General features: G+C 40.1%; 4 protein-coding genes and 1 non-coding gene across 5 annotated transcripts; all 5 read left to right on the forward strand.

The window, feature by feature from the left end:
* The first annotated feature begins 217 nt into the window (after window positions 1-217).
* Window positions 218-10486, forward strand: prokr1b (prokineticin receptor 1b). Its single transcript, XM_039690629.2, has 3 exons — window positions 218-306; window positions 2007-2597; window positions 9676-10486. Exons 2-3 carry the CDS (start codon window positions 2128-2130, stop codon window positions 10391-10393), a joined length of 1188 nt encoding a protein of 395 aa, XP_039546563.2. The 5' UTR covers window positions 218-306; window positions 2007-2127; the 3' UTR covers window positions 10394-10486.
* A 3088-nt stretch (window positions 10487-13574) lies between these two features.
* trnaa-ugc (transfer RNA alanine (anticodon UGC)) lies at window positions 13575-13646 on the forward strand. The gene has a single exon. It is a non-coding gene; the product is annotated as a tRNA-Ala (tRNA).
* A 2336-nt stretch (window positions 13647-15982) lies between these two features.
* On the forward strand, window positions 15983-18360 carry LOC120492375 (zona pellucida sperm-binding protein 3-like). Its single transcript, XM_039690626.2, has 8 exons — window positions 15983-16574; window positions 17052-17170; window positions 17248-17351; window positions 17440-17617; window positions 17755-17872; window positions 17953-18035; window positions 18115-18206; window positions 18279-18360. The coding sequence occupies exons 1-8, from the start codon at window positions 16032-16034 to the stop codon at window positions 18344-18346; spliced, it is 1305 nt and encodes a 434-aa protein (XP_039546560.2). The 5' UTR covers window positions 15983-16031; the 3' UTR covers window positions 18347-18360.
* Window positions 18361-21063: 2703 nt separating this feature from the next.
* Window positions 21064-23371, forward strand: LOC120492371 (zona pellucida sperm-binding protein 3-like). The gene is made up of 8 exons (XM_039690621.2): window positions 21064-21653; window positions 22091-22209; window positions 22287-22390; window positions 22477-22654; window positions 22779-22896; window positions 22975-23057; window positions 23128-23219; window positions 23290-23371. Exons 1-8 carry the CDS (start codon window positions 21111-21113, stop codon window positions 23355-23357), a joined length of 1305 nt encoding a protein of 434 aa, XP_039546555.2. The 5' UTR covers window positions 21064-21110; the 3' UTR covers window positions 23358-23371.
* A 2143-nt stretch (window positions 23372-25514) lies between these two features.
* LOC120492377 (zona pellucida sperm-binding protein 3-like) lies at window positions 25515-27806 on the forward strand. The gene is made up of 8 exons (XM_039690628.2): window positions 25515-26102; window positions 26540-26658; window positions 26736-26839; window positions 26926-27103; window positions 27228-27345; window positions 27424-27506; window positions 27577-27668; window positions 27739-27806. Exons 1-8 carry the CDS (start codon window positions 25560-25562, stop codon window positions 27804-27806), a joined length of 1305 nt encoding a protein of 434 aa, XP_039546562.2. The 5' UTR covers window positions 25515-25559.
* The last annotated feature ends 169 nt before the right edge of the window (window positions 27807-27975 follow it).

Genomic DNA, 27975 nt, shown 5'->3' on the forward strand with positions numbered 1-27975 from the left:
GATAGTACTATATTGGGTGAATTCAGTCAGGTAAATTGGTACACCTTTTCCCAACTGAGCCTTTTAATCCAATGACTCTATTAAATGTATAATTTGCCGTATTGTCGAAACTCTTACGCGCGCCACAGTGAGCAGGAGGAGCCCGTGCTCGAGGACTGGAGATGATCAGAGCTTCACATCTGCCACCAGAGGGAGAGAGAACATGCTCATCTGTGCAGGACTCGCGCGGGGCTGCGCACACGGGCGCGCGCGTTACACAGATGCGGCACGAGACAATGACACGCGTCTCTCAACTCGGACAATTAGGTAAGTTTACGCACAACATCAGATGAGACAACTTCATCGTTATTTCTACGAAACATGTTATAAAACATGAGGTGACCGCGTAAATAATGTTGGATAAAGTGCTAAATATTTACTGTGAAATATCTGTCATTATTGATGTCTAATTATTGTTATTCTTATTCATGAAACGTTTACAGTCTTGCTCTAATAATAAAGTAAATGGCCAGCAAACAGAATTGTTAATTTTTCATTTCAAGAAAACAAACCATAATTGTAAGCACAGTTGCGTTATGATACCTCAATAAAGCTCATGTTGCAGACGCGCTGAAATATTCCAGTTCTATTGCATTTTTTTAGTAATGATTTACATAGCCTACTGTGCGGTTATGACTGTGATTACAATTGAGGATGATATATAAATATTTAAACTTTTGCTTGATGTATCACAAGTTAAAACCCTTTTAATGCATCGTTAATAGATGTTTAATAAAGGCAGAATCTTATTAAAATTGAATAGGCTGTTGTTTAATAATATCAAATTGTAAAAGTAAAATGATTTTCACTTTGAAATAAGCATCACATCAATCCTTGAATGTATATACAGTCAAACTGTCCACTTTAACCGTTTGACCAACAAATAAGAGATTTTTGTTTCTTTAAAATGGCATTACCATCTAAAAGCTGTTGGTTTGCATTTGCAAAGATCATTATTTTCTTACTGCTTGGTTTCCTAAGAGATCTGAGTGCTTTTTAGTGACATACATTCATGTTTCCCTCATAGTGGATCACGTTGGTCCACTTTTTTAGTAATACAGACACATTGCAGAAGGAGAAAGTGCATTATAAATACGTTATCCGCAGGAGAAAGGCTTGCAGTGCTCATGGAGGCGATATTTTGAATAATATTCTGGTTGCTCTTTTCCATATATTTATAGAAAAAGGGAAATTAAGCTTTCAATGAACTAAAAGCACAATAAAAGTTTCTCAAAAAAATATAGTGAAAGTCTTCTGAAATCCCATACTGTAAAGGTGTTTTTTTCTGCCCCAAATATATGCTAAATATGTGTTGTAGACAAGTAAATATATTTTTGTAAATTGAACATTTCGTTTTAACGCTCATATGCCAAAATATATTTCATGCGCAAGAAAACACATTTCCAGTCTACACTGCATTTTGGCTAAATGCAAATGTGGATGGAATAGCCTTCTAAAGATCTACATGTTTTGTATCCATCATTTAAAATATACAGAGAATTAAACCACATGCCAACACCTTGAACTTTTGATTAAGTTCCTCAAAGTATTTCTCCTGCTTTTTTATAAACTTCAACTTTTGCAGTGTGACAAGTTTTAAAGTTCATGTACAACAATTAAAGTTTTTCTTTAAATATGAAGTTTGTAAATGTATTCTCTTGGTTTATGAATAAAAAAATAAATATTTTTATTTTATTTTAAAATAATAAATAAATCTGTGACGTTGTCTGTGAACTTCTTTCTGAAACGCGTCACAAAAATGGACCGAAACTCAGCGAATAATTGGAACGCAGACATGAGAGATATGTCTTTAGAAAGCTTGAAGTGTCTACTTTTAAACTCAGTAATATTGTTTACCACATGAAATAATATCAGTGTTTGTTGCCTGCGTTTATGTTTTCTTTCGTTGACCGTGATTGTTTTGTGTTTCATGTGCGGCTTCCTCCTACTGAAAATGAAATCTGAAGCATTATCAAAAGACAAGAACCAGCCTGGATCATGACCGCTGACTGCTAAGACGAGAAACCCTCCAGAAATAACAAGAGCTCCTTCTCTCACTCACTCACTCACTCCTCCTGTGTTTCTGCCATGGCGGACGCAAACATCTCTCAGGTGGCAGCCGTGTACGTGAACCCTCGTAGTCAAGTTCCCGTTCTGGACGTCCATGACGCTTACACGGACTTCTACGACATGGACTATGGCGTTCCTGCTGACGAGATGCCGGACACCACGCAGGGGCTGGCCTACTTCGTGGCCACCATCGTCATCGGAGCGGTCCTGATCTGTATCATGTTGGTGTGTGGCTTCGGAAACTTGTTGTTCATCGCCACTCTGGCCCGATACAAAAAACTCAGGAACCTCACCAACCTGCTGATCGCTAACCTGGCCATCTCCGACTTCATCGTGGCGGTGGTTTGCTGCCCTTTCTTGGTGGATTACTATGTGGTCAAGCAGCTCTCCTGGGACCATGGGAAAGTGCTGTGTGCCTCCGTCAACTACCTCAGGACTGTGTCTCTGTACGTGTCCACCAATGCCTTACTGGCCATCGCCGTCGACAGGTCGGTGTGATTTAGATATCCTAGCCAACCCGGTCTCATCCAAAGACGTCATATAACTGACGTTTTGGGACGTTTTTTGACCATACGTCAATATTCGCCTTTTTAGGGCCCCCTTAAACGTCGGTAGATGAGGTTATGGGATCCTAACTCTACCCCAGACCTAAACTTAACCCTAAACCTAACCCGTCACCTAACTGACGTTAAAGGTAAAGCGTCAGTTGTATGACGGCCCGGGATCGCCATCTACTGACGTTTAAGGGGGCCCTAAAAAGGCGGATATTGACGTATGGTCAAAATACGTCCCAAAACGTCAGTTATATGACTTTTTGGGATGAGACTGTGTTATCCTAGCATACTGTAAAAATGGATATATATCGAATCAATAAAGTTGTGGCAACAGAGTACAAGCAATATTATTAATTACGTTTAACAAATCAGATTTGAGTAATAATTAGTCAAATCAATTCTTTAAAAGTTCAATTCAATTCAATTCAAATGTATCTTTGTAGCGCTTTTCAACATATTAACATATTGTTTCAAAAGCACCTTTACAGAAAGTGCATTTCAGGATTGTACAGAGAAAAATACAGTTAGTTAATCATGTATTAATTTAGGGTAAAACATATCGCCGGCGTTACTGTATGTTAAAAGTACAATTAAAAATTACAATTAGTAAAATGTAAAAAATTCTGAATAACAGACAGACGTCAAAGATTAATTAAGAACTCTTTATTATAGATTGCCGACATTGAAGACACCTGATGTTAACAAGCAGAATCACTGAAAGAGAAAACGTAATGTTAAGTCACCATTATGGTGATCGTTGTTTGTTTCAGTTGGGCTCTTAAGTCGTTTACTTTACGTTTGTTTGGCTGCTGTACCCGAGTTATGATAGCCAGATGAACAGATAGAAAAGGCGATCTGACAACCCGGCCTCACGGGAATTCGTACGAATTCTACGAGGTGGCTAATTCGTAACAATTCGTACGACCTCACTCGTACGATTTTGCTAAATCGTACATATTTTATATACATATATGTACAGCTTCACTACTTCCTGAATTTCAGCCAGCTCCTTGTTTCCTGTCTGCCATTATTGGACACATTAATTAATTCAGGTGTGCTTGACCTCAGTAGTCATGGCAACAATAATCAGACACACCTGAATTAATCAATTTTGTCCAATAATGGCAGACAGGAAACAAGGAGCAGCTGTGCATAAAGCCCATTCGTATGAATTCATACGAATTGCCTACCCCTGACCCCGCCCCTAAACATAACCGTCACGTGGGTTTAGACAAATCGTACGAATTCGTACGAGTGAGGTCGTATGAATTAGTACGAATTAGCCACTTTTGAATCACTCGTACGAATTCGTCCGAATTGGTCGTGAGATAGCGTAGCAACCGATGGTGTTGGTTATGTTTTAACACAATAATTTGCCCTGAATCACTGAACTCATAGAGCCCAATTTTCTTGGTTATTTAATACATTTACTTTTATTGATTTTTGTAGCACTGGCCTTGTACAGCATAATATTTGCAATGAAATCTGCATATTTAGTTGCCGAAATGTTCTTGGCTTTCAGATGCATTATGCACTGAGGCTCTTATACTCTTCAAATACAACTCAGCTGTGAGGAAAATATTGCATACTCTGCAACAAAAGCTTTCCAGTTATTCAGTAGGATTGAAATATCTGCCATGCATTATCCTGTATGGAGAATAAAGCAAGTGAAAACCTGTTCACTATCCTAGCAAGCCAATGTAAGGAATGGTTCAATTCAAAACGGAAATCCTGTCATCATTTACTCACCCTCAAGTCGTTCCAAACCTGTGTGAGTTTCATTATTCTGTTGAACACAAAGGAAGATACTTTGAATTTGAAGAGTTTGGGTTACCAGCTACAATAAACAATTGGTCCCCATTGACTTCCATAGAAGGAAAAAGGAGTCAATGGGTGGTTACAACTGTGTGGTTACCGACATTCTTCAAAGTATGTGTTCTTCAAAAAACATTCTTCTTTCGTGTTCAGCAGAAGAAAGAAACAAATACATGTTTGAAACAACTTGAGGGGGACCAAATGATGACCGAATTTTCATTTGGAGTGAACTATTCCTGTAAAAATCATATATAAAAGTAATATGAAAATTTTAGATGACTGATAATTCTTTATATTAGAAAGCCGATAATGATATATTGGCCGATAAATCTAAATTACTATTTTTTTTTTATTACGAAAAATGTATTACAAAAGTCTCACAACTAAAAGTCATGTCCCAAGCACTTCAACATAAATCAAACAAAAGAAGTACAGTAGCATAGTTTGTAACAGTGTAAGTTTTCAAAATAAATTTTAAACTTTCTACACCAAAAATGTAAATTAAAATTAAAATCATATTTCAAGCACTTCAAACCCATCATTGTGAAAAATGTGTATCTGAAGTGTCTCAGTTAAAGAAATAATCCATTATTTATTGGTATTAATTTATCGGCCAAATTTTCTCGTTGAACCGATAACTATAACATTTAAAATGAACATATCGGCCGATATCAATATGGCGGCTGATATATCGTGCATCCCCAGGCAATAAGTCACCAGCTTAAAGAAGTGAATTAAAGGATTAGAGAATGTGATGCATTATTAACAGTACAGCAATAATCACAATAAACAATACTTCTGGCAATTAAAATAATTCATTAGTCTAAATGTAAGCTATTTAAAGTTGACAAATAATGAAAAAAAAAATCTCATTATTTACTCTCTCTTGTTTTTTTCTAAAACCATAAGCTGTTATTTTTGTGTTGGTCCAAAAGGATAATTTTCAAAGAATCGTCATACAGCTGTTTTCCATGATATAAGACCCCAGATAGCAGCACACATATGTCTTTAAGACGTCAGTTTAACAACATACATTCTAAATCATTACATCTTAAAGATATATTCTAAACGTCTCTGTGATGTATGTGCGGGACTTCAAAAACACAAAACAGCATAAAAAGCTTTGTGGGGTGAAATAGTCCATATAACTATTCCCAGTCTTCTGATGTCATACAATAGCAGGACATAAAAAAAATAGAAATTGAAGCTGTTATTTACTCTGTGAAATCTCATTCAAATTTGCATTCACATGTCGACACACCATGGCAGGATTGATGTCAGTGTGTGTCGCAGCTGAACATTACACACTCGCATATCTCTTCACATTTGAATATGTCACATTTCATTCAGTAACACTGGTGAAGGGAAAGACTATCGTGAATAACAACTCTTATTCCTCCTGGATCTACTAGTACTTGGCAGATTTGACAATCATGGTCACTATGAATTATTATTATAATAATCATAATAATAAAATGTCCCTTTGTGTTAAAAAAATTAATGCATATTGTACATTGGAACAACATAAAAATGAGTAAAGAGTGATGTAATTTTAATGTTATTAACTTTTTATGACGCCGCTGTATTTATAATGCATTTTAATGGTATTCTTAATGCATTTTAAAAACCTTAATATTCATAACAACAGTTATAACACACAATAAGCATATTATAGTTCCCTAGGTCTAATATATGGCTCATACCTTGGCATTGATTAAGTATCTGGCTCATCTTACAGTAAAGTCTTCATGGAAACATTTAAAAGGCTTTATAAGGTACTCATAATATTTTTCAGTGCTTTTTGTCTGCTTCAAGTAATAACATGAGTTATAACTGTTGTTACGGTTATTCATAAGATGATATAACATATTATGTGTAATTATACATGCATTATAATGCCTTAAGAATACCGTTATAATGCATTTTAAATAAAGGCTTCACAGAAAGTGTTTACCAGCTTATTTAAAACTCCGAACCCTGTTTTATTCAATAAATAAAACCCAACCCGCTTCCAGAAATAGAGACTGTGCTAATGCTAATGCTAATGCTAATGCTCACATATAAATGACTGTTGGAGATATTTCTGTAAAAATGTGATTGAATCCCACGGGCAAGAAATTGTTTAAAATGCGGGTATTCTTTACATCCTTTTCCAGTATAACACACACGCTGCAACTCGAAATGTGATAAAGCATGTGCGAACATTTCCCATATTAATGATCAGTGTGTGTTGTCCTGACTCTTATATCAGAGAGTGAATCAAGATTACATTTCAGCTCCTGCTCTATTTCTTTACTAATAGCTTTTAAAGTTTCCCCCGACACTTCATCTAAGCTAGTCATTTTACACAGTTCGTCGTACCTCGTCAGTGTTTTTAATTATCAAAAAGGCCTCACGAAAACCACTTATGATTACATTTGCCTTGCTGTTTGACTGGTCTGTAATGACAGTCAATAATTAAGGAACATTTAATTATGAATGGCTTACAAGTTTCTGATCAACTGAAAGACATCCTTAAATAGAACAAATTGTACTAGATGAGCATTTCCTAAAGGAGCATTAGTGCAGCAAATTAATTGTGTTAAAGTCCGCTTGAAATGAAGTTGCTCTAGTCTTTTCTCCTCTATTGTGTCGAGTGAAACTTCTGGAACAAGAACAGATGTGGGCGGAGCTTGATTGTGTCTGTGGGGAGGTGATTGGCTGATTGGATGGTTGTGCTTTGCTATTGGCTGATCTCATGTGAGTGACAGGTTGCCCCGCCCACATCATCAGAGAAGAGATGCTGCGAGAGGAACTTATTCTGATTCAAGATTACCAGGAACATCGATTTAACACAATAATGATGTGCTGATGAATTATAATAAATACTGCAACATTAAACTGAATTGATTTCACAGTGACTTCCATGTGTTAGTGAGCTTTAGGTTTTCACACACATGACTCGCTGTGCAGTGTAAAGTTTGCAGTTATGTTAATTATTTTATATTTATAAAATAATAAGAAAGATGTGATTATTCACTATTCAGTATGGAAAAAAAAGGATAGTTTACTCAAAAAATAAAATTATCTCCACAAGCTTGCACACTTTACTTGTATGACTTTTACTGACATTGATGAAGATGCAATACATAATTATGCAAATTCAAAAGGAGAAAGAGCTGCATGATTAATCATTAAATCATTAATCATGATTAAATGATCAATTAAGTGATTCGGCTCAGATTATTAAATCTTAAGTCTGATCACATCAGTGTTCTGATCCGTTGTCTTGTGTGGATATGAAACCGCTTTACTAACAGTCCTTTCAACACACAGTATCAATATTTCTGTCTTACAATCATTCATATTATCACAAAAGTACTAGAATAAAAGTGTATTGTTCAACGGTTCACAAAATTCACGGTTTGGTTCGATACGATACGCCAAAAACAAAGAAATGCCAGAGAAATGTTCTATTTATTAAAAGAAAAGTTCAATAAATGTGAGTTTTCCTTCATGTTGAAACTTTTAGTTTTATAAATGACATTTGAGTTTTAACATTTGAGTTTTGAAGTGCTGGAAAATATATATAAATGCATTTTACTATTTCACCCAAACTTCCAGCGAGTGTTACTACAGTAAACCCACGGTGAATGTTGCTGATCTGTGGACTTACGGCCTGTACATGTTAACAAAATTTCTCCTGGTTTCCACATAAGTGCTGTTTGATCCGTTAATAACAGAGAATATGTTTCTCACTAGATCTCGCTGCAATGTTATTACTTTATCTCCGCCCCTGATACCTAACCCCACCCCTAAACCTACCCATCTCTGCCCCCTGATCCCTATCCCCACCCCTAAACCTACCCATCTCCACCCCCTGATCCATAACCCCACCCCTAATACTACCCATCTCCGCCCCCTGATCCATAACCCCACCCCTAAACCTACCCATCTCCACCCCCTGATCCCTAATCCTACCCATCTCCGCCCCTTGATCCTTAACCCCGCCCCTAATCCTACCCATCTCCACCCCCAGATCCCTAACCCCACCCCTAATCCTTCCCATCTCCACCCGCTGATCCCTAGCCCCGCCCCTTATCCTAGCCATCTCCGCCCACTGATCCCTAACCCCACCCCTAATCCTACCAATCTCCACCCCCTGATCCCTAACCCCACCCCTAATCCTACCCATCTCCACCCCCTGATCCATAACCCCACCCCTAATACTACCCATCTCCGCCCCCTGATCCATAACCCCACTCCTAAACCTACCCATCTCCACCCCCTGATCCCTAATCCTACCCATCTCCGCCCCCTGATCCCTAACCCCACCCCTAATCCTACCCATCTCCACCCCTTGATCCTTAACCCCGCCCCTAATCCTACCCATCTCCACCCCCAGATCCCTAACCCCACCCCCTAATCCTTCCCATCTCCACCCCCTGATCCCTAACCCCACCCCTAATCCTTCCCATCTCCACCCCCTGATCCCTAATCCCACCCCTAATCCTTCCCATCTCCACCCCCTGATCCCTAGCCCCGCCCCTTATCCTAGCCATCTCCGCCCACTGATCCCTAACCCCACCCCTAATCCTACCCATCTCCACCCCCTGATCCCTAACCCCACCCCTAATCCTACCCATCTCCACTCCCTGATCCTAACCCCACCCCTAATCCTACCCATCTCCACCCCCTGATCCCTAACCCCACCCCTAATCCTACCCATCTCCACTCCCTGATCCCTAACCCCACCCCTAATCCTACCCATCTCCACCCCCAGATCCCTAACCCCACCCCTAATCCTTCCCATCTCCACCCCCTGATCCCTAACCCCACCCCTAATCCTTCCCATCTCCACCCCCTGATCCCTAGCCCCGCCCCTTATCCTAGCCATCTCCGCCCACTGATCCCTAACCCCACCCCTAATCCTACCCATCTCCACCCCCTGATCCTTAACCCCACCCCTAATCCTACCCATCTCCGCCCCCTGATTGCTAACCCTACCCATTTGCGCCCCCTGATCCTAACCCCACCCCTAATCCTACCCATCTCCACTCCCTGATCCCTAACCCCACCCCTAATCCTACCCATCTCCACCCCAGGAACCTTAACTCCACCCCTAAACAAAACAAAAACAAACAAAAAACAACTTTTTAGTGAATTTCCCTGTACAGTGTGAATGCAAAATGACCCTGCTCATCTTTGTGGTGTGTAGGTATATGGCCATCGTTCATCCCTTGAGGCCCAGAATGAAGCTCCAGACCGCATACTGTCTCATCACCGGGGTGTGGGTCGTCCCGATGTTCATTTCCATACCGTCTGCATACTTCGCGTCCGCCACCAAAGTCCCCAACGGGGCGAACCGCAGCAAGACCTTCTGCGCCCAGATCTGGACGGTGGACCAGCAGCTGTACTACCGCTCGTACTTCCTCTTCATCTTCGCGGTGGAGTTCGTGGGGCCGGTGCTCACCATGGCCCTGTGTTACCTGCGCATCTCCCGGGAACTCTGGTTCAAGAGCGTGCCGGGTTTCCAGACGGAGCAGATCCGCAAGCGCCTGCGCTGCCGGAGGAAGACGGTCATGGTGCTCATCGGGATCCTCACCGCGTACATCCTCTGCTGGGCTCCGTACTACGGATACACAATCCTGCGGGATTTCCACCCGACGCTCATCTCGCGGGAGCGCAACTCCCTGGTGGCGTTCTACATCATCGAGTGCATCGCCATGAGCAACAGCATGATCAACACTTTCTGCTTCGTCAGCGTGAAGAACAACACGGTCAAATACTTCAAGAGGATCGTTCTTCTGCGCTGGAAATCCACATACACCTCCGGGAAGACCGTGGAGGAGACGGACATCCATCCCAACCTCCCCGAATGTAAGAAGGGAGCCGAACTGAGTGGTTTTCACGTCACCCACATTACAGACGATTAAAGAGTACTGGTAACACTATAGAATAAGGTTCATTAGTTAACCAACATTAACTACTCTAACAAGAGCAAAACACTTCTTGCAGTATTTATTAATCTTTCTTAATGTTAATACAGCTGATAATGTTAGTTCACATCAACTAATGTTAACAAATACAACCTTTGATCATGTCTTAGTAAATCTTAAAATTAATATTAAATAAGATTAATTAATGCTGAAGTAGTGCATTTCATTCTTAGTCCATGTTAGCTAAAGTAATTAACTAATGAACGTTATTGTTGTGTTACCAGATGTTGTTTATACTGGCATTGTCTTGTGACTGTTGTTATGTTCTCGTGGTTTTAGTCAATTTCTTTCCTGTGAAATTCTTTGTACAGTATGTATAAGCGATCATTTCAGTTGTTTTGCACAAATGTATTTTATGAGTAAATGAACTGATCAGCATATTGTAAAGGACGTAGGTAAAATATAAAACTACTGACTTTCTTTTTTACTGAACAACATTTTGTTTGTTTTTTGGCAACGCTTTACTTAAAAGCTTTATATATAATGCATTATAAAAATGTTTAATGCATCAATTATGCTCCGTATCATGTATTATGATCTCATGAATAATTTCAACCACAATTATAATACATTATAATACTTATCTATTCATTGTTACACCTTGAGAAAGTATAATGCATTAAAGCACATGAAAATCAACCAATTTCATATGCAACAAGGAATCTGCAAATATTATAATGCATTTTAACTTTGGTTACTACGATTATTTATGACTTTTTTTTTTATTCACTCAAAAGGTAAATCTATTTCTCTTAGGAGAAACCGAGTGGGATTTTTTTACTTCCACAACTTTAAAGCTCTATTTATGAAAAAAATTTCGGCAGTATTTGTATAAATACAATTATAGACTCATTGAATCACCACTCAGTAATTTACTATCATGCATTACAGATTATTTGAAAATGATAAGCAGGATCTTTTTTCAGTGGATGTTTTATATTTGGAAGAAATTAATTTTTCCATAGTTCTGGAAATGTGGACATTTGCTGTCTTTTGTGTTGTTAATACAGTGTCTGCATGCAATCTAGCCAAATAAAGTTGAACCTGAGAACCATGTGTCATGTAAGTATTACAGTCCTATAATTTTACAGTCATAATTCAAGAAGCAATATCGATCAGTTTCGTGGTGATAAACATTCGATCGCACATAAACTGTGAGTTATATTTCTCTGTGCTCTGTAAAGCAAGGTCTCTATCTATCTGAAGTCCAAGGACAGTTCATTCATAATTTACAGAATCTGTCGATACTTAACTCATCACATGAAAAATTATATTTAGTGTGGTCATTGTTGAATATAGTAGAGAAGTTTAATCTAACTTTCACAAAACAACTGTATCTTTGATGAAAGACTAATTAACAAATTTAATTACACAAGTTTTCAGTAATATTAATTAACTACATGTCTATGGGTTTGGTTTTGTTCAGGGTTAGGCGCATGTAATTATGCACAATTTAAAGTTTTACTATTTTATTGATATGTATTTCTATAGTACATGTAACAATGACACCAAAAGTGCTACCAACATATCTGCCCTGTCTCAACATGTATCCAGCTCAATAGCAGTACTTTTGCAATACAAAATCATTATAACTAACAATTATTCTTTTGATGCAAGTAAATTGTTAAAGACACCTAATATAAAGTGGGACCAAAAAGGGTTTTCCTTACATTGCAGTGCAGTCATCTATTATCTTCAGTACAATAAACTCAAAACTTTTCAATTGTGTCACCATTTACCCCTCACGTAGCTCCAAACCGAGCCTTTTTTTCTCTTGAAATATGAAAAGAGACATTATAAAAATGTCAAAGCTATTGATTTTTCCAGAATGAAGAGCAGGCCGATCAGTAGCTGTCAAATTCTGCGGTGCTTTTGTTACATACAAATACAATGTTGTATCATTTGATCTCTGATTCCCTTCAATACCGAAGGAAACCAAAGAAAGTCCCCAACAAGGACAAGGAGGACTTGGGATACTGGCATTTTTGGTGTGATTGGGATATTTTGTCCTCATAATGTGGGGTTTTCTGAAACACACACAAGAGCAGAGGTGTAAAGTCTAGGTTCAGAAAGTAAAAGTCCTCCTCAGTATTGTGTTCCTGTCTCCTGGATTTGCTGATTATCACAGTTCTTCAGTGAAATAAATCAGAGTTCATGGGTGGAATAAACATAAGACAGGACTTTACTTTCTGACCGCTGGACTTTACAAGAGCAACAACTGATATATTCATCATGTATATCATACAAACCCGATTCCAAAAACACGTTGGAACACTGTACAAATTGTGAGTAAAAAAAGGAATGCAATAATTTACATTGATTAACTGTTTTGGGTTTTGGATTTCATGAGAGCTACACATTCCAAAGGACGGGTAGCAATAAGAGGCCCAACTGGAGGACCAACTTATTAGGTCAATTAGCAACATGATTGGGTATAAAATGAGAGTGACAGTGTCAATTCCCCCAATGCTGCTGCGAAAAATAGTGGAGCAATTCAGAAATGAGTTTGTCAGAGAAAAATTGCAAATAGTTTGAAGTTATCATCATCTACAGAGCATAATATCATCCAAAGATTCAGAGAATCTGGAACAATCGCTGTCCATAAGGGTCAAATCCGGAAAACCATTCTGGATGCCCGTGATCTTCAGACCCTTAGACGACACTGCATCACATACAGGAATACAGTAATGGAAATCACAACAATCACAGTCATTTCTGCAAAAGGATTCCCGACCAAGTATTGAGTGCATAACTGAACATAATTTTTTGAAGGTTGACTTTTTTTTCTGAATTAAAAACACTTCTTTTATTGGTCAGATGAAATATGCTAATTGTTTGAGATTTGGAATTTTGGGTTTTCATGAGCTGTATGCCAAAATCATCAGTATTAAAACAATAAAAGACCTGAAATATTTCAGTTGGAGTGCAATGAATCTAAAATATATGAAAGGTTAATTTTTGTCATTACATTATGGAAAATAATTAACTTTTATCACAATATGCTATTTTTTTTTTTTTTTAGAAGGACCTGTATATCAGCAGGCATGTTCATCCCTGCGTCTCAATGTCCATACTATCCATCCTAAACTTGTAAGTTGAAGAAAGAAGTTGGTTGTCAGGGGATGTAGCTCAGTGGTAGAGCGCATGCTTTGCATGTATGAGGTCCTGGGTTCAATCCCCAGCATCTCCAAACAATTACTTTGCTTGTTTATTGAACCTCGGAACAACATATGTTTGCATTCCAGTGTTGACCGTTATCACCTATACATTTTGATTTAATGGTAAATGTAGGTAAATTAGAGATTACATGTTTCACCATGAGGGGATGTAGCTCAGTGGTAGAGTGCATGCTTTGCATGTCTGAGGTCATGGATTCAATCCCCAGAATCTCCAAGCAATGTTGGTCTTTTACGTTGAATGTTTTTCTCCGAGCTACATCCCCTCATGGTGATGTGTGTTCTTGTATTTACCTACATGTGTGTTTGAATCAAAATTTATAGGTGATAAAGGTCAACACTGGAATGCATACACATGTGGTTTTGAGGTTTAAGAAACAAGCAAAGGAAGTAATGGAAAGTTCCACATGGCTTGGAGACTGAACCCATGAACTCATACATGCATAACATGCACTTTACCACTGAGCTACATCCCCTTATTTAGCTATAGTTTAAAGGAGCTGTATGCAAGAAATTTATTTCAATTAATCATAATTTTTTCTTGGTATGTCACTAGACTTTAAGAAATCATGTTCATTTCAAATACTTATATCACTGACAACAGTAGTCCGGCCAGGATATTGTCACTTAAAAAGTGAAGTCGCAGCCCTTGACTGATGTTGATGTTGTCATGTTGTGTTTTTCTTCTGCATCACCCTCCACCAATCTACCAATCACGGACTGTTGTGGCATTCGTGTTGCCAGCTCTTCACTAGTTACCACAGCTGCAGATATAAACATGTCGGATTCGGATAAAAAAATTCTAACGTTGCGAAACCCCAAAAAACTCGAAATGAATCCGAAATACTTTGTTACAAAGTCTGAAATAAATAATTAACAGAAAAAAAACCTGTGCAGGACTCGTCACTTGCATTTGGAAGTTTCAAGTAGCAGCCTACATTCCTGCAGCATATCTGGCAACCTCGAGTCATGGGGGAAGGCGGGGAAACCCTAATTTGAAAGTGATTGCAGTACCAGTTTTGGCCACAATCTTGCATACAGCTCTTTTAAATATTATTTTCTCCATACACAATATATACGTAAGACATGCCTTTGACTTTAAAGTCCAACATTGTTTGGAGATGCTGAGTATTGAACCCAGAACCTCATACATGCAAAGCATGCGCTCTACCACTGAGCTACATTGTCTGTTCAACTGATGTTTTCTCTTGTTTAAATATTATTTTCTTTATGCACAATGTATATGTGATATTTGCCTTTGACTTAAAATAACAACATTGTTTGGAAATGCAGGGGATTGAAACTAAGACCTCATACCTAGGAAGCATCTGAGCTAAAAGCCCTCATAGTAATCAGTGTGTTCTGTTATTTACCTACATGTACCTTTAAATCAATATTTACAGGTGATAAAGATCAACACTAGAATGCATACATATGTGGTTCTGAGGTTCAAGAAACAAGTAGTGAAAGTAATCGAAAGTTCCACATTGCTTGGAGATGTTGGGGATTGAAACCAGGAGCTCATTCATGCAAAGCATGTGCTCTACCACTGAGCTACAACAGCTAAACAAATTTAGCTGTTGTTTTTTTCTTGTTTAAATATTATTTTCCTTGTGCACAACGTATATGTGATATGCCTTTGACTTAAAAAGACCAACATTGCTTGGAGATGCAACCCAAGACCTCATGATGGAAACAAAAAAGCATCATCAGCTGAATCAGAGGATGTAGCTCAGTGGTAGAGTGCCTGTTTTGCATGTATGAGGTCTTGGGTTCAATCTCCAGCATCTTGAAGCACTATTGGTCTTATAAGTTGGTCTTATAAGTGTGTTCTGTTAAGTACCCGTGCCATTAAATCAAAATGTATTGGTGATAAAAACGTCAACACTGGAATGGATACATATGCAGTTCAGAGGTTTAAGAATCAAGCAAAGAAAGTAATGGAAAGTTCCACATTGCTTGGACATGCTGGGGATTAAACCCATGAATTAATGCATACAAAGCATGTGCTTTAACATTGAGCTACACACCCTGAGTTTGTTTTTTTTTCTTGTTTAAATATTGTTTTCTTTATGTAAGAAATATATGTGAGAAATGCCTTTGACTTAAAAGTCCAGCATTGCTTGGAGATGCTGGGAATCAAAGACCGGAAATACTGTAGGTCGTGTAAGTCGACAAGTGGTCAAGTACAAAGACGGCAACTGTTGGTATTTGGACAGGCGCATAAAAAATGTGCAGACTGGTGCTTCCCCAAGATACATACACTCTACAGGTCCAGAGGAGAATCAAGAATGATCAATTAAGGTAAAAGGGGTGGAGCCACCTTAACTCAAAGCTGTACAAAATGGGAAAGCCAAGAGCTGGTGTGTGTTGAGGTGTTTGTGTTGAAGTTTGTTAGGATGGGGTTCCTGAAAGTTGTCTTAGTGGTTATGATTGTTGTGTTTGATCTGCCTGATGTCTTGGGAAGTTTGAGGAACAGTCATAGTCCAAGAAGCATGGGGCCAAAATCAGACCCAGCTACCAGAAGTCCTGCCCTTTCTCCTCTAGGGCTCTGGAACCCTTTGCAAGTGGCTTCTCAGTTTCAGAGTCCTCTGGGTCCCGACTCCAAAAGCCTTGCACAGGATCCTTTTGGCCTTCAGGAGAAGCTGCTGTTGCAGGGTCCAGTGAAGCCTTTGGATTGGTGGTATCCCATTGTTCCAGAGGTGCAGAGCGAGGTGGCGGTGGACTTCCAGTTGAGGCAACCTGTGACTCCCAGCAGCGTAGCGGTTCAATGTGGAGAGAACCGGGTTCTCGTAGAGGCCCAGCAGGACTTCTTCAGCAATGGTCAGTTGATCCAGCCAACTGGTCTGTCTTTAGGTGGATGTCCTGTTGTTGGTCAGGATCCTGGGGCAAGAGTGCTCATCTTTGAGTATGAGTTACAGGACTGCAACAGTGTGCTGATGGTAAGAGTTTATCAATCTTAATGGGTTATATGTTGTGATAGAGGACCTTTCAAGGAATGTCAGTTCAGTTGGTTTTATGTTAGTTAAGACCAAGTTCTGTCTACTTGAATGGGTCAATCCTTAATGTTCAAGTGACTTGCCTTTTAAATAACCCTTCAAACCAACATCTGACGTAAACTATTCCATAAACGGCGTGAAAGGAGCTTAAACAATAACAAATCTTGTACACTTAATTGTGTTTACCTTGGAACCTTACCCTGGAGTGTGCATGTTCAATCGTAAGTACATGCTTCCAAAACCTTGACTTTCTCTGGAAACACAGGTGCTTCTGAGAGCAGTTGTGATGTATTTACTTTTTTAGGAGTTCCACCATATTGCACAATGCACCTTTTCTTATTCGTATAAATGTGAGTGCATGGTCTTGGTGAATGTTAAATCTTTGGGACGACCCTCTTGTTAACCACAGTCTTTTTACAGATTAATGAGGATGAGCTTGTCTACACCTTCTCTCTTACCTACACCCCTGAGGCGCTTGCAGGTACTCCGATTACCCGGACCGATGGTGCAGTTGTTGGTGTTCAATGCCATTATCAAAGGTAGGGGATCTCTGTGACGTTCTGCACTTTCTCATGTGACTGGGAGACATTTTAATGTTTAATTTCATGAACCGCAGGCTCCAAAATGTAAGCAGTGATGCCTTGAGGCCAACATGGGTCCCTTATGCCTCAACAGAGGCTGGTGAAGAAGTCTTGGTCTTCTCCCTGAAGATCATGATGGGTTGGAACATGTGTTCTTTGAATAAAATGTAACCTTTACCTTGCTATTGTGGCTGTACCTAAATTTTTTTTTGTGTATGTGTGTGTAGATGATTGGTCATATCAGAGGCCTTCATACTCGTATTTCCTGGGTGGTGTTATTAACATTGAGGCATCTGTGAAGCAGTACAATCATGTGCCTCTGCGTGTGTTCGTGGATCACTGTGTGGCCACTCAAGTACTTGATGTGAACTCCCTTCCGAGATATTCCTTCATTGAGAATCATGGGTAAGGTCATGGCCCTTGATGTGGTAGGACTGTTTAAGTTGCCTTTTGTAACTGTCACAGTCATGGGTAAGGTCTAGTTGCTTGATGCTCTACAGTTGACATTCATGATTTGCTCTTTGTGATGGTTTTGTCGTCAGGTGCTTTGTGGATGCCAAAACTACAGCTTCCAGCTCCCGCTTCATGCCTCGGTCACAAGCTGACAAGATCCAGTTCCAGCTGGAGGCGTTCATGTTCCAGGAGGGCAACAGTCCCTCTGTATGTATTATGACCATCAGGAGTTAACTTGACTTCTCCCATCTTCTTTGGTTTTGTGACTTGTCTGTCATCTCTTGCAGATCTACATCACATGTATTCTGAAGGCCACTATTGCTTCTGCACCCAGTGACGCTCAGCGCAAATCCTGTTCATTTGCCAACGGGTATACGTTTTTATCTTTATTTGCATGCTAAGATGACTTTTTCTCATGTTGAAGGCACCATTTCTTTGTATTGTTGCAGGTGGTTTGCTGCTGATGGAAACGACCAAGTTTGTGGTTGCTGTGACTCATCATGTGGTCCTGATGGTGAATTTCTTGCTTCTCCCTATGGAGGTTGGTAGCATTTGCTCTTTCTAGGATTGCTTTTGATTCAAGTGCTCTAACTTGGTTTTTTCTTCTCTCTAGGCATTCAGTGGGAAGGCAAGGCCTCACTTGGTCCTGTAATGGTTCAAGGGCAAAAGAGTTCACAATAAAACTGACAAATCAATGGTTCAAGTCTGGTTCAACTGCTTTTGTCTTTGAAAAAGTGCTGCATTCTGTCAATGTGATAACCAATAGTCCTTCTGTACTTAAAGTCCTATACAGCATGCAACCAAAGAGTTCCAGAGTATAACTTCTCTTTCTCCATGAGGAGCTTAATGATTAACATTTTAAAGACTGCTAGTGAAAGCCCATGTTTATGCTTTAGAAGCCATTAGTTTGTTATTTGTTTAACAAGACTTCTGGTGAAAATCATGCAATGGCAGCCATAGTACAGTGGTGGCAGTGCACTCCCCACACCTGTGGAGAGATTATGGATCCAATTCAATGGATGGGGATTATTAGGAGGCCATGATTGGCAGGGCCAATGGAGGGGATTTGTCCGGGACACTGGGGTTACACTCTTGCTCTTTATGAGAAGTGCCATGGGATTTTTAATAACCACCAGTCAGGACCTCAGGTTAACATCTCATCTGAAGGACGGTGCTCTTAATCTGGCAAAAAAATTCCAAAAGACCAGGGAACACCTTATCCAATGAAGCACTGAGGGTGATGTAATTGAGTGTCTTAATATTTTCTTGTCTCTGCATATTTGCTGGTTCATTTGAAATATTTCAATGTGACATTTGTTCTACATGCCTATAGTGCAAATTGATGCTAAATTTTCATTTTAGAAAATAAGGGTTTCTATTAGAGAACTGTTTGGGGTGTGTATGTTGTAGGAAAAAATGTCAAAGTATCCAAGGAAAATCCTAAAGGAACCAGCAGTGACTTGGTTTTCTGGGCTCTGGTGCTATACCTGCAACACTCAATAGACTGAATATTTATGCATGCGCATAATGTAATTTTTCACAAGTTCGCTTTCTTTGTGTGTGCACTTTGAATATATTTATTTTTTTCAAAAGTTTGCTTTGGCCTGCAAAAAGCTGTTGCCATGTAATTGGCCAATGCATACTTTTTTTTTTTTTTTTATTTTTTTTTTTATTGTGTTTTGTAAATGCCCACTTAATGTGTAAGAGAAGAGACAGAGTTTCTGTGCAAAAATTCAAATTCTTGGTCACTTGACCACATGTCTGTTTGACAGGAAGTGTGTATGCCAGACTGCCCCATGTTTTAAAAATACCAAAGCTCAGTGCCATTAATGTCCACTAAACCCACACCATATGAATTCCGCTTCGGAGTGGTATTCAAGGCTAAGGGTATCCCATCATGTATCGTGTATGGAAACTAGAATGCCCCTAAATCACGAGATGGGGAAAACATGGTAATACTTTATTTTGATGGTCCCTTTTGAACATTCTGTTGACTGTAGACATGTCCCAATTCAGAGACTGCGTCCTCAAAACAGATTAGAGTAGTGCAGATTATAGATAAAGTTCAAGAGGTGTAGCACACATCCAAAACAATAAAACTGGGTGCTGGGCAGTCAGGTAGCAACAAAAGTAAACAATAAGTCCACACACCAGAAGATGCTCCTAAGCAAATTTATTGGTTGCTCACACATGCACGTGTCACGTTTCGGGCCCAAGCCCTTCATCAGACATAAACAAGTGGGGAGACACCTCCATATATACAGCCATGCATGGTCACATGATCACAAACATCCAATCAAGTGAATGGGCAATTACATCACAAAAAAGAAAAAACAGATAAGAACATGAAAAGGGCATATACCAACATTAATAATATGCAACATGTATAATACAAAAAATTATTTTAGAAATATATTAGATAGCTAAAAAGAGGGGGGCTGCAGTGCTTAAAGCACAGCCTAAGTAGTATTTTGGAAAAGTATCCATATAAAAGACATCATACATACACAGCATTCACTCTACCACTGAGCTACTGTACATCCCCTCGTGGTGAGAAGTGTGTTCTGTTATTTACCAACATGTGACTTTAAAGGGACAATGTGTACTTTTTTATGTATTTTATTATTTAAAATCAATATTTTTATTCATAAATATGTCATCCATGGTGTACAAATACCTCTGCCAATTATGTGCCTTATCCTCGTAAACGAAGAATTTATTATCTTTATATACATGGGACGGGTAGGTCCACGGAGGCTTGCATGTAGTTCCGCCATCTTGAAAAACTATGATAGCAGAGAGGGGGGAAAAAAGTACTAGACCAACGCCTTTCCACAACGTGTTTTCGTTCAGAGCCAGCGTGACATGACTGAAGCAGCAGAAGAGGAGGAGCAGAGCGGTGAGAGGCGCTTCACGGCTCAGGCAAGTTTAAATGGCTGCATTGAAAATCCATTATAGGTGATTAACGTCAACACTGGAAGGCATACATATGCGGTTCAGAGTTTTAAGAAACAAGCACTTAAAAGAGTTTGACATATAAGACCAACATTGCTTGGACATGCTTATATTTTTTTATATTATATGCAATTTCTTTATGCAATATATGTGAGATATGCCTTTGACTTAAAAGTCCAACATTTCTTGGAGATCCTAGGGATCAAAGACCGGAAATACTGTAGGTCATGTAAGTGGAATATTATTCAACTTTCTTCAATATTATATCAAGTACAAAGACGGCAAGTGTGGCTATTTGGACAGAGACAGATGCATAAAAAAATGTGCAGACTGGTGCTTCCCCAAGATACATACACTCTACAGGTCCAGAGGAGAATCAAAAATGATCAATTAAGGTAAAAGGGGTGGAGCCACCTTAACTCAAAGTTGTATAAAACGGGAAAGCCAAGAGCTGGTGTGTATTGTGGTGTTTGTGTTAAAGATTGTTAGGATGGGGTTCCTGAAAGTTGTCTTAGTGGTTGTGATTGTTGCATTTGATCTGCCTGATGTCTTGGGAAGTTTGAGGTACAGTCATAGTCCAAGAAGCATGGGGCCAAAATCAGATCCAGCTACCAGAAGTCCTGCCCTTTCTCCTCTAGGGCTCTGGAACCCTTTGCAAGTGGCTTCTCAGTTTCAGAGTCCTCTGGGTCCCGACTCCAAAAGCCTTGCACAGGATCCTTTTGGTCTTCAGGAGAAGCTGCTGTTGCAGGGTCCAGTGAAGCCTTTGGATTGGAGGTATCCCATCGTTCCAGAGGTGCAGAGTGAGGTGGCGGTGGACTTCCAGTTGAGGCAACCCGTGACTCCCAACAGCGTAGCGGTTCAATGTGGAGAGAACCGGGTTCTCGTAGAGGCCCAGCAGGACTTCTTCAGCAATGGTCAGTTGATCCAGCCAACTGGTCTGTCTTTAGGTGGATGTCCTGTTGTTGGTCAGGATCCTGGGGCAAGAGTGCTCATCTTTGAGTATGAATTACAGGACTGCAACAGTGTGCTGATGGTAAGAATTTATCTTAATGGTTATTTGTTGTGGTGGAGGACCTTTCAAGGAATGTCAGTTCACTTGGTTTTACAATGCCAGTTAAGACCAAGTTATATCTATTTGAATAGGTCAATGTTCAAGCTATTTTCATTTAAATAACCCTTCACACCAACATCTGATGTAAACCGTCCCATAAATCGTATGAAAGGAGCTTAAACAATAACTCTTGTACCTTTTAATTGTGTTTCCAAAATGTGCATGCTTCCCAAACATTGACTTTCTCTGGCAACACTAGAGCTTTTGAAGGTGGCTGTGGGCATGTGAGGAGTATACTAATTAGTGTTTTCTCTTTGGGATTTCCACCATATTGCACGTTCTCTTAGAAATGAGTGCACAGTGTTGGTGTATGTAAAGTCTGTGGGATGACCCTCTTGGTAACCACAATCTTTTTACAGATGAATGAGGATGAGCTTGTCTACACCTTCTCTCTTACCTACACCCCTGAGGCGCTTGCAGGTACTCCGATTACCCGGACCGATGGTGCAATTGTTGGTGTTCAATGCCATTATCAAAGGTAGGAGGTCTCTGTGACTTTCTGCACTTCCTCATTCAACTGGGAGACCATTTAATGGGTACTTTCATGAACCGCAGGCTCCAAAATGTAAGCAGTGATGCCTTGAGGCCAACATGGATTCCTTATGCCTCAACAGCGGCTGGTGAAGAAGTCTTGGTGTTCTCCCTGAAGATCATGATGGGTTGGTACAGATTTTCTTTAAATAAAACGTTACCTTTGCTTGCTATTGTGGCTCTGCCTAATTATTTGTTCGTTTATTTTTTGTAGATGATTGGTCCTATCAGAGGCCTTCATACTCGTATTTCCTGGGCGGTGTTATTAACATTGAGGCATCTGTGAAGCAGTATAATCATGTGCCTCTGCGTGTGTTTGTGGACCGCTGTGTGGCCACTCAAGTACCTGATGTGAACTCTCTTCCGAGATATTCCTTCATTGAGAATCATGGGTAAGTGTATGGATCTTGATGTGGTAGGACTCTTAAGTTACCTTTTGTAAACACTATCACAGTCATGGGTAAGATCTAGTTGCTTGATGCTCTACAGTTGACATTCAGTTGGTTTCGTCGTCAGGTGCTTTGTGGATGCCAAAACTACAGCTTCCAGCTCCCGCTTCATGCCTCGGTCACAAGCTGACAAGATCCAGTTCCAGCTGGAGGCGTTCATGTTCCAGGAGGGCAACAGTCCTTCTGTATGTACTATGAATGAGTTAACTTGACTTCTCCTCCCATCTGCTTTGGTTTTGTGACCTGTCTGTCATCTCTTGCAGATCTACATAACATGTATTCTGAAGGCAACTATTGCTTCTGCACCCAGTGATGCTCAGCGCAAATCCTGTTCCTATGCCAACGGGTAATTGATTATTATTTTTGTTTTAAGATGACTTTTCTCATGTTGAAGGCTCTATGTGTTTGTGTTGCAGATGGTTTGCTGCTGATGGAAATGACCAAGTTTGTGGTTGCTGTGACTCAACATGTGGTCCTGATGGTGAATTTGCTGCTTCTCCCTATGGAGGTTGGTAGCGTTTGCTCTTTCTAAGGTTGCTTTTGATTCAAGTGGTCTAACTGGGCTTTCTTCTCTTTAGGAATTGAGTGGGAAGGCAAGGCTTCACTTGGTCCTGTAATGGTTCAAGGGCAAAAGAGTTCTCAATAAAACTGACAAATCAATCCTTGATTGTATCTGACTTGTCATTTTGCTGCATGTCTGGTTTAACTGCTTTTGACTTTGAAAAACTGCCTCATTCTGCCAATGTGGTAACCAAATCTGTTTGGCAGGAGATATGAGTTGTCAGCGCATTTAATGAATCATCTCACTGAATACCGAACTGATTTTCGCACAGGGTTTTTTGTTGCAAATGTCATGCATGTAGCTATGGTACAGGACGCATGGGATATTTTAATCACAAAATATAAACTGTAGTCCGGTAATGTTAAATCTTACGACAAGTAACTCCCGAGCAATAGTCCGCCGATTTGAGCAGGAATATGCTGCGCTCATCTAGACCTGCTATGCAACACAATAGGAATACGACCAGTTTAGATGGCAGCCGCATTTCTCAGTGCCCAGCAGCCAATGGGGCATCTAGTCTTTATATGATCTCTATGGTAGTGTTGGCCGGTTCGTGAACGAATCGTTCTTTTGAACTGGTACTTTTTAGTGAACTGGACTGAATTGTTCTGAACAGTTCATGTCTTGCGTCAGTGCTTAATCCACAAGTTATTAAAGTTACTCACTTTCAGACATGCCTGACAGTCCCTCCAAATTGAAAAACCAATATCCAAGAGTATATTTTACTCCAGTAACCCCAACAGTTCACTGAACTGAGAAATGTTGGTGCCACTGCTGAGAGAAGTGATGAGCACGAGTAGCTGGTACTGCGCATTCGTGTACTAACGAACACAGAGGTACAGCGGTTCTTGGATCACCAGAACTTAGACTGAGCTTGTGTGTCATCTTCATGCCAGTTATTCAGCCAATAAAGTATAGGCCAAAGTATTTCAAAGAAAATTGTTTTAATACTACACACTGTACAAAGGTTTAATTTGCATTTTTTTTTCAAACGACCCGACCGACCGCAACCCGAATATCATTAAAAATATTTAGAAGGCCCAAATAGAAGGCCCAAGCCCTTCATCAGGCATAAACAAGTGGGGAGACACCTCCATATATACAGCCATGCATGGTCACATGATCACATATATCCAATCAAGTGAATGGGCAATTACATCACAAAAGGGAAAAAACAGATAAGAACATGAAAAGGGCATATACCAACATTAATAATACGCAACATGTATAATACAAAAAATGTTGTTAGAAATATATTAGATAGCTAAAAAGTGGGGGCCTGCAGTGCTTAAAGCACAGCCTAAGTAGTATTTTGGAAAAGTATCCGTATAAAAGACATCATACATACACAGCATTCACTCTACCACTGAGCTACTGTACATCCCTTTGTGGTGAGAAGTGTGTTCTGTTATTTACCAACATGTGACTTTAAAGGGACAATGTGTACTTTTTTATGTCTTTTATTATTTAAAATCAATATTTTTATTCATAAATATGTCATCCATGGTGTACAAATACCTCTGCCAATTATGTGCCTTATCCTCGTAAACGAAGAATTTATTATCTTTATATACATGGGACGGGTAGGTCCACGGAGGCTTGCATGTAGTTCCGCCATCTTGAAAAACTATGATAGCAGAGAGGGGGAAAAAAAGTACTAGACCAACGCCTTTCCACAACGTGTTTTCGTTCAGAGCCAGCGTGACATGACTGAAGCAGCAGAAGAGGAGGAGCAGAGCGGTGAGAGGCGCTTCACGGCTCAGGCAAGTTTAAATGGCTGCATTGAAAATCCATTATAGGTGATTAACGTCAACACTGGAAGGCATACATATGCGGTTCAGAGTTTTAAGAAACAAGCACTTAAAAGAGTTTGACATATAAGACCAACATTGCTTGGACATGCTTATATTTTTTTATATTATATGCAATTTCTTTATGCAATATATGTGAGATATGCCTTTGACTTAAAAGTCCAACATTTCTTGGAGATCCTAGGGATCAAAGACCGGAAATACTGTAGGTCATGTAAGTGGAATATTATTCAACTTTCTTCAATATTATATCAAGTACAAAGACGGCAAGTGTGGCTATTTGGACAGAGACAGATGCATAAAAAAATGTGCAGACTGGTGCTTCCCCAAGATACATACACTCTACAGGTCCAGAGGAGAATCAAAAATGATCAATTAAGGTAAAAGGGGTGGAGCCACCTTAACTCAAAGTTGTATAAAACGGGAAAGCCAAGAGCTGGTGTGTATTGTGGTGTTTGTGTTAAAGATTGTTAGGATGGGGTTCCTGAAAGTTGTCTTAGTGGTTGTGATTGTTGCATTTGATCTGCCTGATGTCTTGGGAAGTTTGAGGTACAGTCATAGTCCAAGAAGCATGGGGCCAAAATCAGATCCAGCTACCAGAAGTCCTGCCCTTTCTCCTCTAGGGCTCTGGAACCCTTTGCAAGTGGCTTCTCAGTTTCAGAGTCCTCTGGGTCCCGACTCCAAAAGCCTTGCACAGGATCCTTTTGGTCTTCAGGAGAAGCTGCTGTTGCAGGGTCCAGTGAAGCCTTTGGATTGGAGGTATCCCATCGTTCCAGAGGTGCAGAGTGAGGTGGCGGTGGACTTCCAGTTGAGGCAACCCGTGACTCCCAACAGCGTAGCGGTTCAATGTGGAGAGAACCGGGTTCTCGTAGAGGCCCAGCAGGACTTCTTCAGCAATGGTCAGTTGATCCAGCCAACTGGTCTGTCTTTAGGTGGATGTCCTGTTGTTGGTCAGGATCCTGGGGCAAGAGTGCTCATCTTCGAGTATGAATTACAGGACTGCAACAGTGTGCTGATGGTAAGAATTTATCTTAATGGTTATTTGTTGTGGTGGAGGACCTTTCAAGGAATGTCAGTTCACTTGGTTTTACAATGCCAGTTAAGACCAAGTTATATCTATTTGAATAGGTCAATGTTCAAGCTATTTTCATTTAAATAACCCTTCACACCAACATCTGATGTAAACCGTCCCATAAATCGTATGAAAGGAGCTTAAACAGTAACTCTTGTACCTTTTAATTGTGTTTCCAAAATGTGCATGCTTCCCAAACATTGACTTTCTCTGGCAACACTAGAGCTTTTGAAGGTGGCTGTGGGCATGTGAAGAGTATACTAATTAGTGTTTTCTCTTTGGGATTTCCACCATATTGCACGTTCTCTTAGAAATGAGTGCACAGTGTTGGTGTATGTAAAGTCTGTGGGATGACCCTCTTGGTAACCACAATCTTTTTACAGATGAATGAGGATGAGCTTGTCTACACCTTCTCTCTTACCTACACCCCTGAGGCGCTTGCAGGTACTCCGATTACCCGGACCGATGGTGCAATTGTTGGTGTTCAATGCCATTATCAAAGGTAGGAGGTCTCTGTGACTTTCTGCACTTTCTCATTCAACTGGGAGACCATTTAATGGGTACTTTCATGAACCGCAGGCTCCAAAATGTAAGCAGTGATGCCTTGAGGCCAACATGGATTCCTTATGCCTCAACAGCGGCTGGTGAAGAAGTCTTGGTGTTCTCCCTGAAGATCATGATGGGTTGGTACAGATTTTCTTTAAATAAAACGTTACCTTTGCTTGCTATTGTGGCTCTGCCTAATTATTTGTTCGTTTATTTTTTGTAGATGATTGGTCCTATCAGAGGCCTTCATACTCGTATTTCCTGGGCGGTGTTATTAACATTGAGGCATCTGTGAAGCAGTATAATCATGTGCCTCTGCGTGTGTTTGTGGACCGCTGTGTGGCCACTCAAGTACCTGATGTGAACTCTCTTCCGAGATATTCCTTCATTGAGAATCATGGGTAAGGGTATGGATCTTGATGTGGTAGGACTCTTAAGTTACCTTTTGTAAACACTATCACAGTCATGGGTAAGATCTAGTTGCTTGATGCTCTACAGTTGACATTCAGTTGGTTTCGTCGTCAGGTGCTTTGTGGATGCCAAAACTACAGCTTCCAGCTCCCGCTTCATGCCTCGGTCACAAGCTGACAAGATCCAGTTCCAGCTGGAGGCGTTCATGTTCCAGGAGGGCAACAGTCCTTCTGTATGTACTATGAATGAGTTAACTTGACTTCTCCTCCCATCTGCTTTGGTTTTGTGACCTGTCTGTCATCTCTTGCAGATCTACATAACATGTATTCTGAAGGCAACTATTGCTTCTGCACCCAGTGATGCTCAGCGCAAATCCTGTTCCTATGCCAACGGGTAATTGATTATTATTTTTGTTTTAAGATGACTTTTCTCATGTTGAAGGCTCTATGTGTTTGTGTTGCAGATGGTTTGCTGCTGATGGAAATGACCAAGTTTGTGGTTGCTGTGACTCAACATGTGGTCCTGATGGTGAATTTGCTGCTTCTCCCTATGGAGGTTGGTAGCGTTTGCTCTTTCTAAGGTTGCTTTTGATTTAAGTGGTCTAACTGGGCTTTCTTCTCTTTAGGAATTGAGTGGGAAGGCAAGGCTTCACTTGGTCCTGTAATGGTTCAAGGGCAAAAGAGTTCTCAATAAAACTGACAAATCAATCCTTGATTGTATCTGACTTGTCATTTTGCTGCATGTCTGGTTTAACTGCTTTTGACTTTGAAAAACTGCCTCATTCTGCCAATGTGGTGAAACCAAATCTGTTTGGCAGGAGATATGAGTTGTCAGCGCATTTAATGAATCATCTCACTGAATA

The sequence above is a fragment of the Pimephales promelas genome, chromosome 11 (genome assembly GCF_988280905.1).
Source record: "Pimephales promelas chromosome 11, fPimPro1.hap1.1, whole genome shotgun sequence".
Lineage (NCBI taxonomy): Eukaryota > Metazoa > Chordata > Actinopteri > Cypriniformes > Leuciscidae > Pimephales > Pimephales promelas.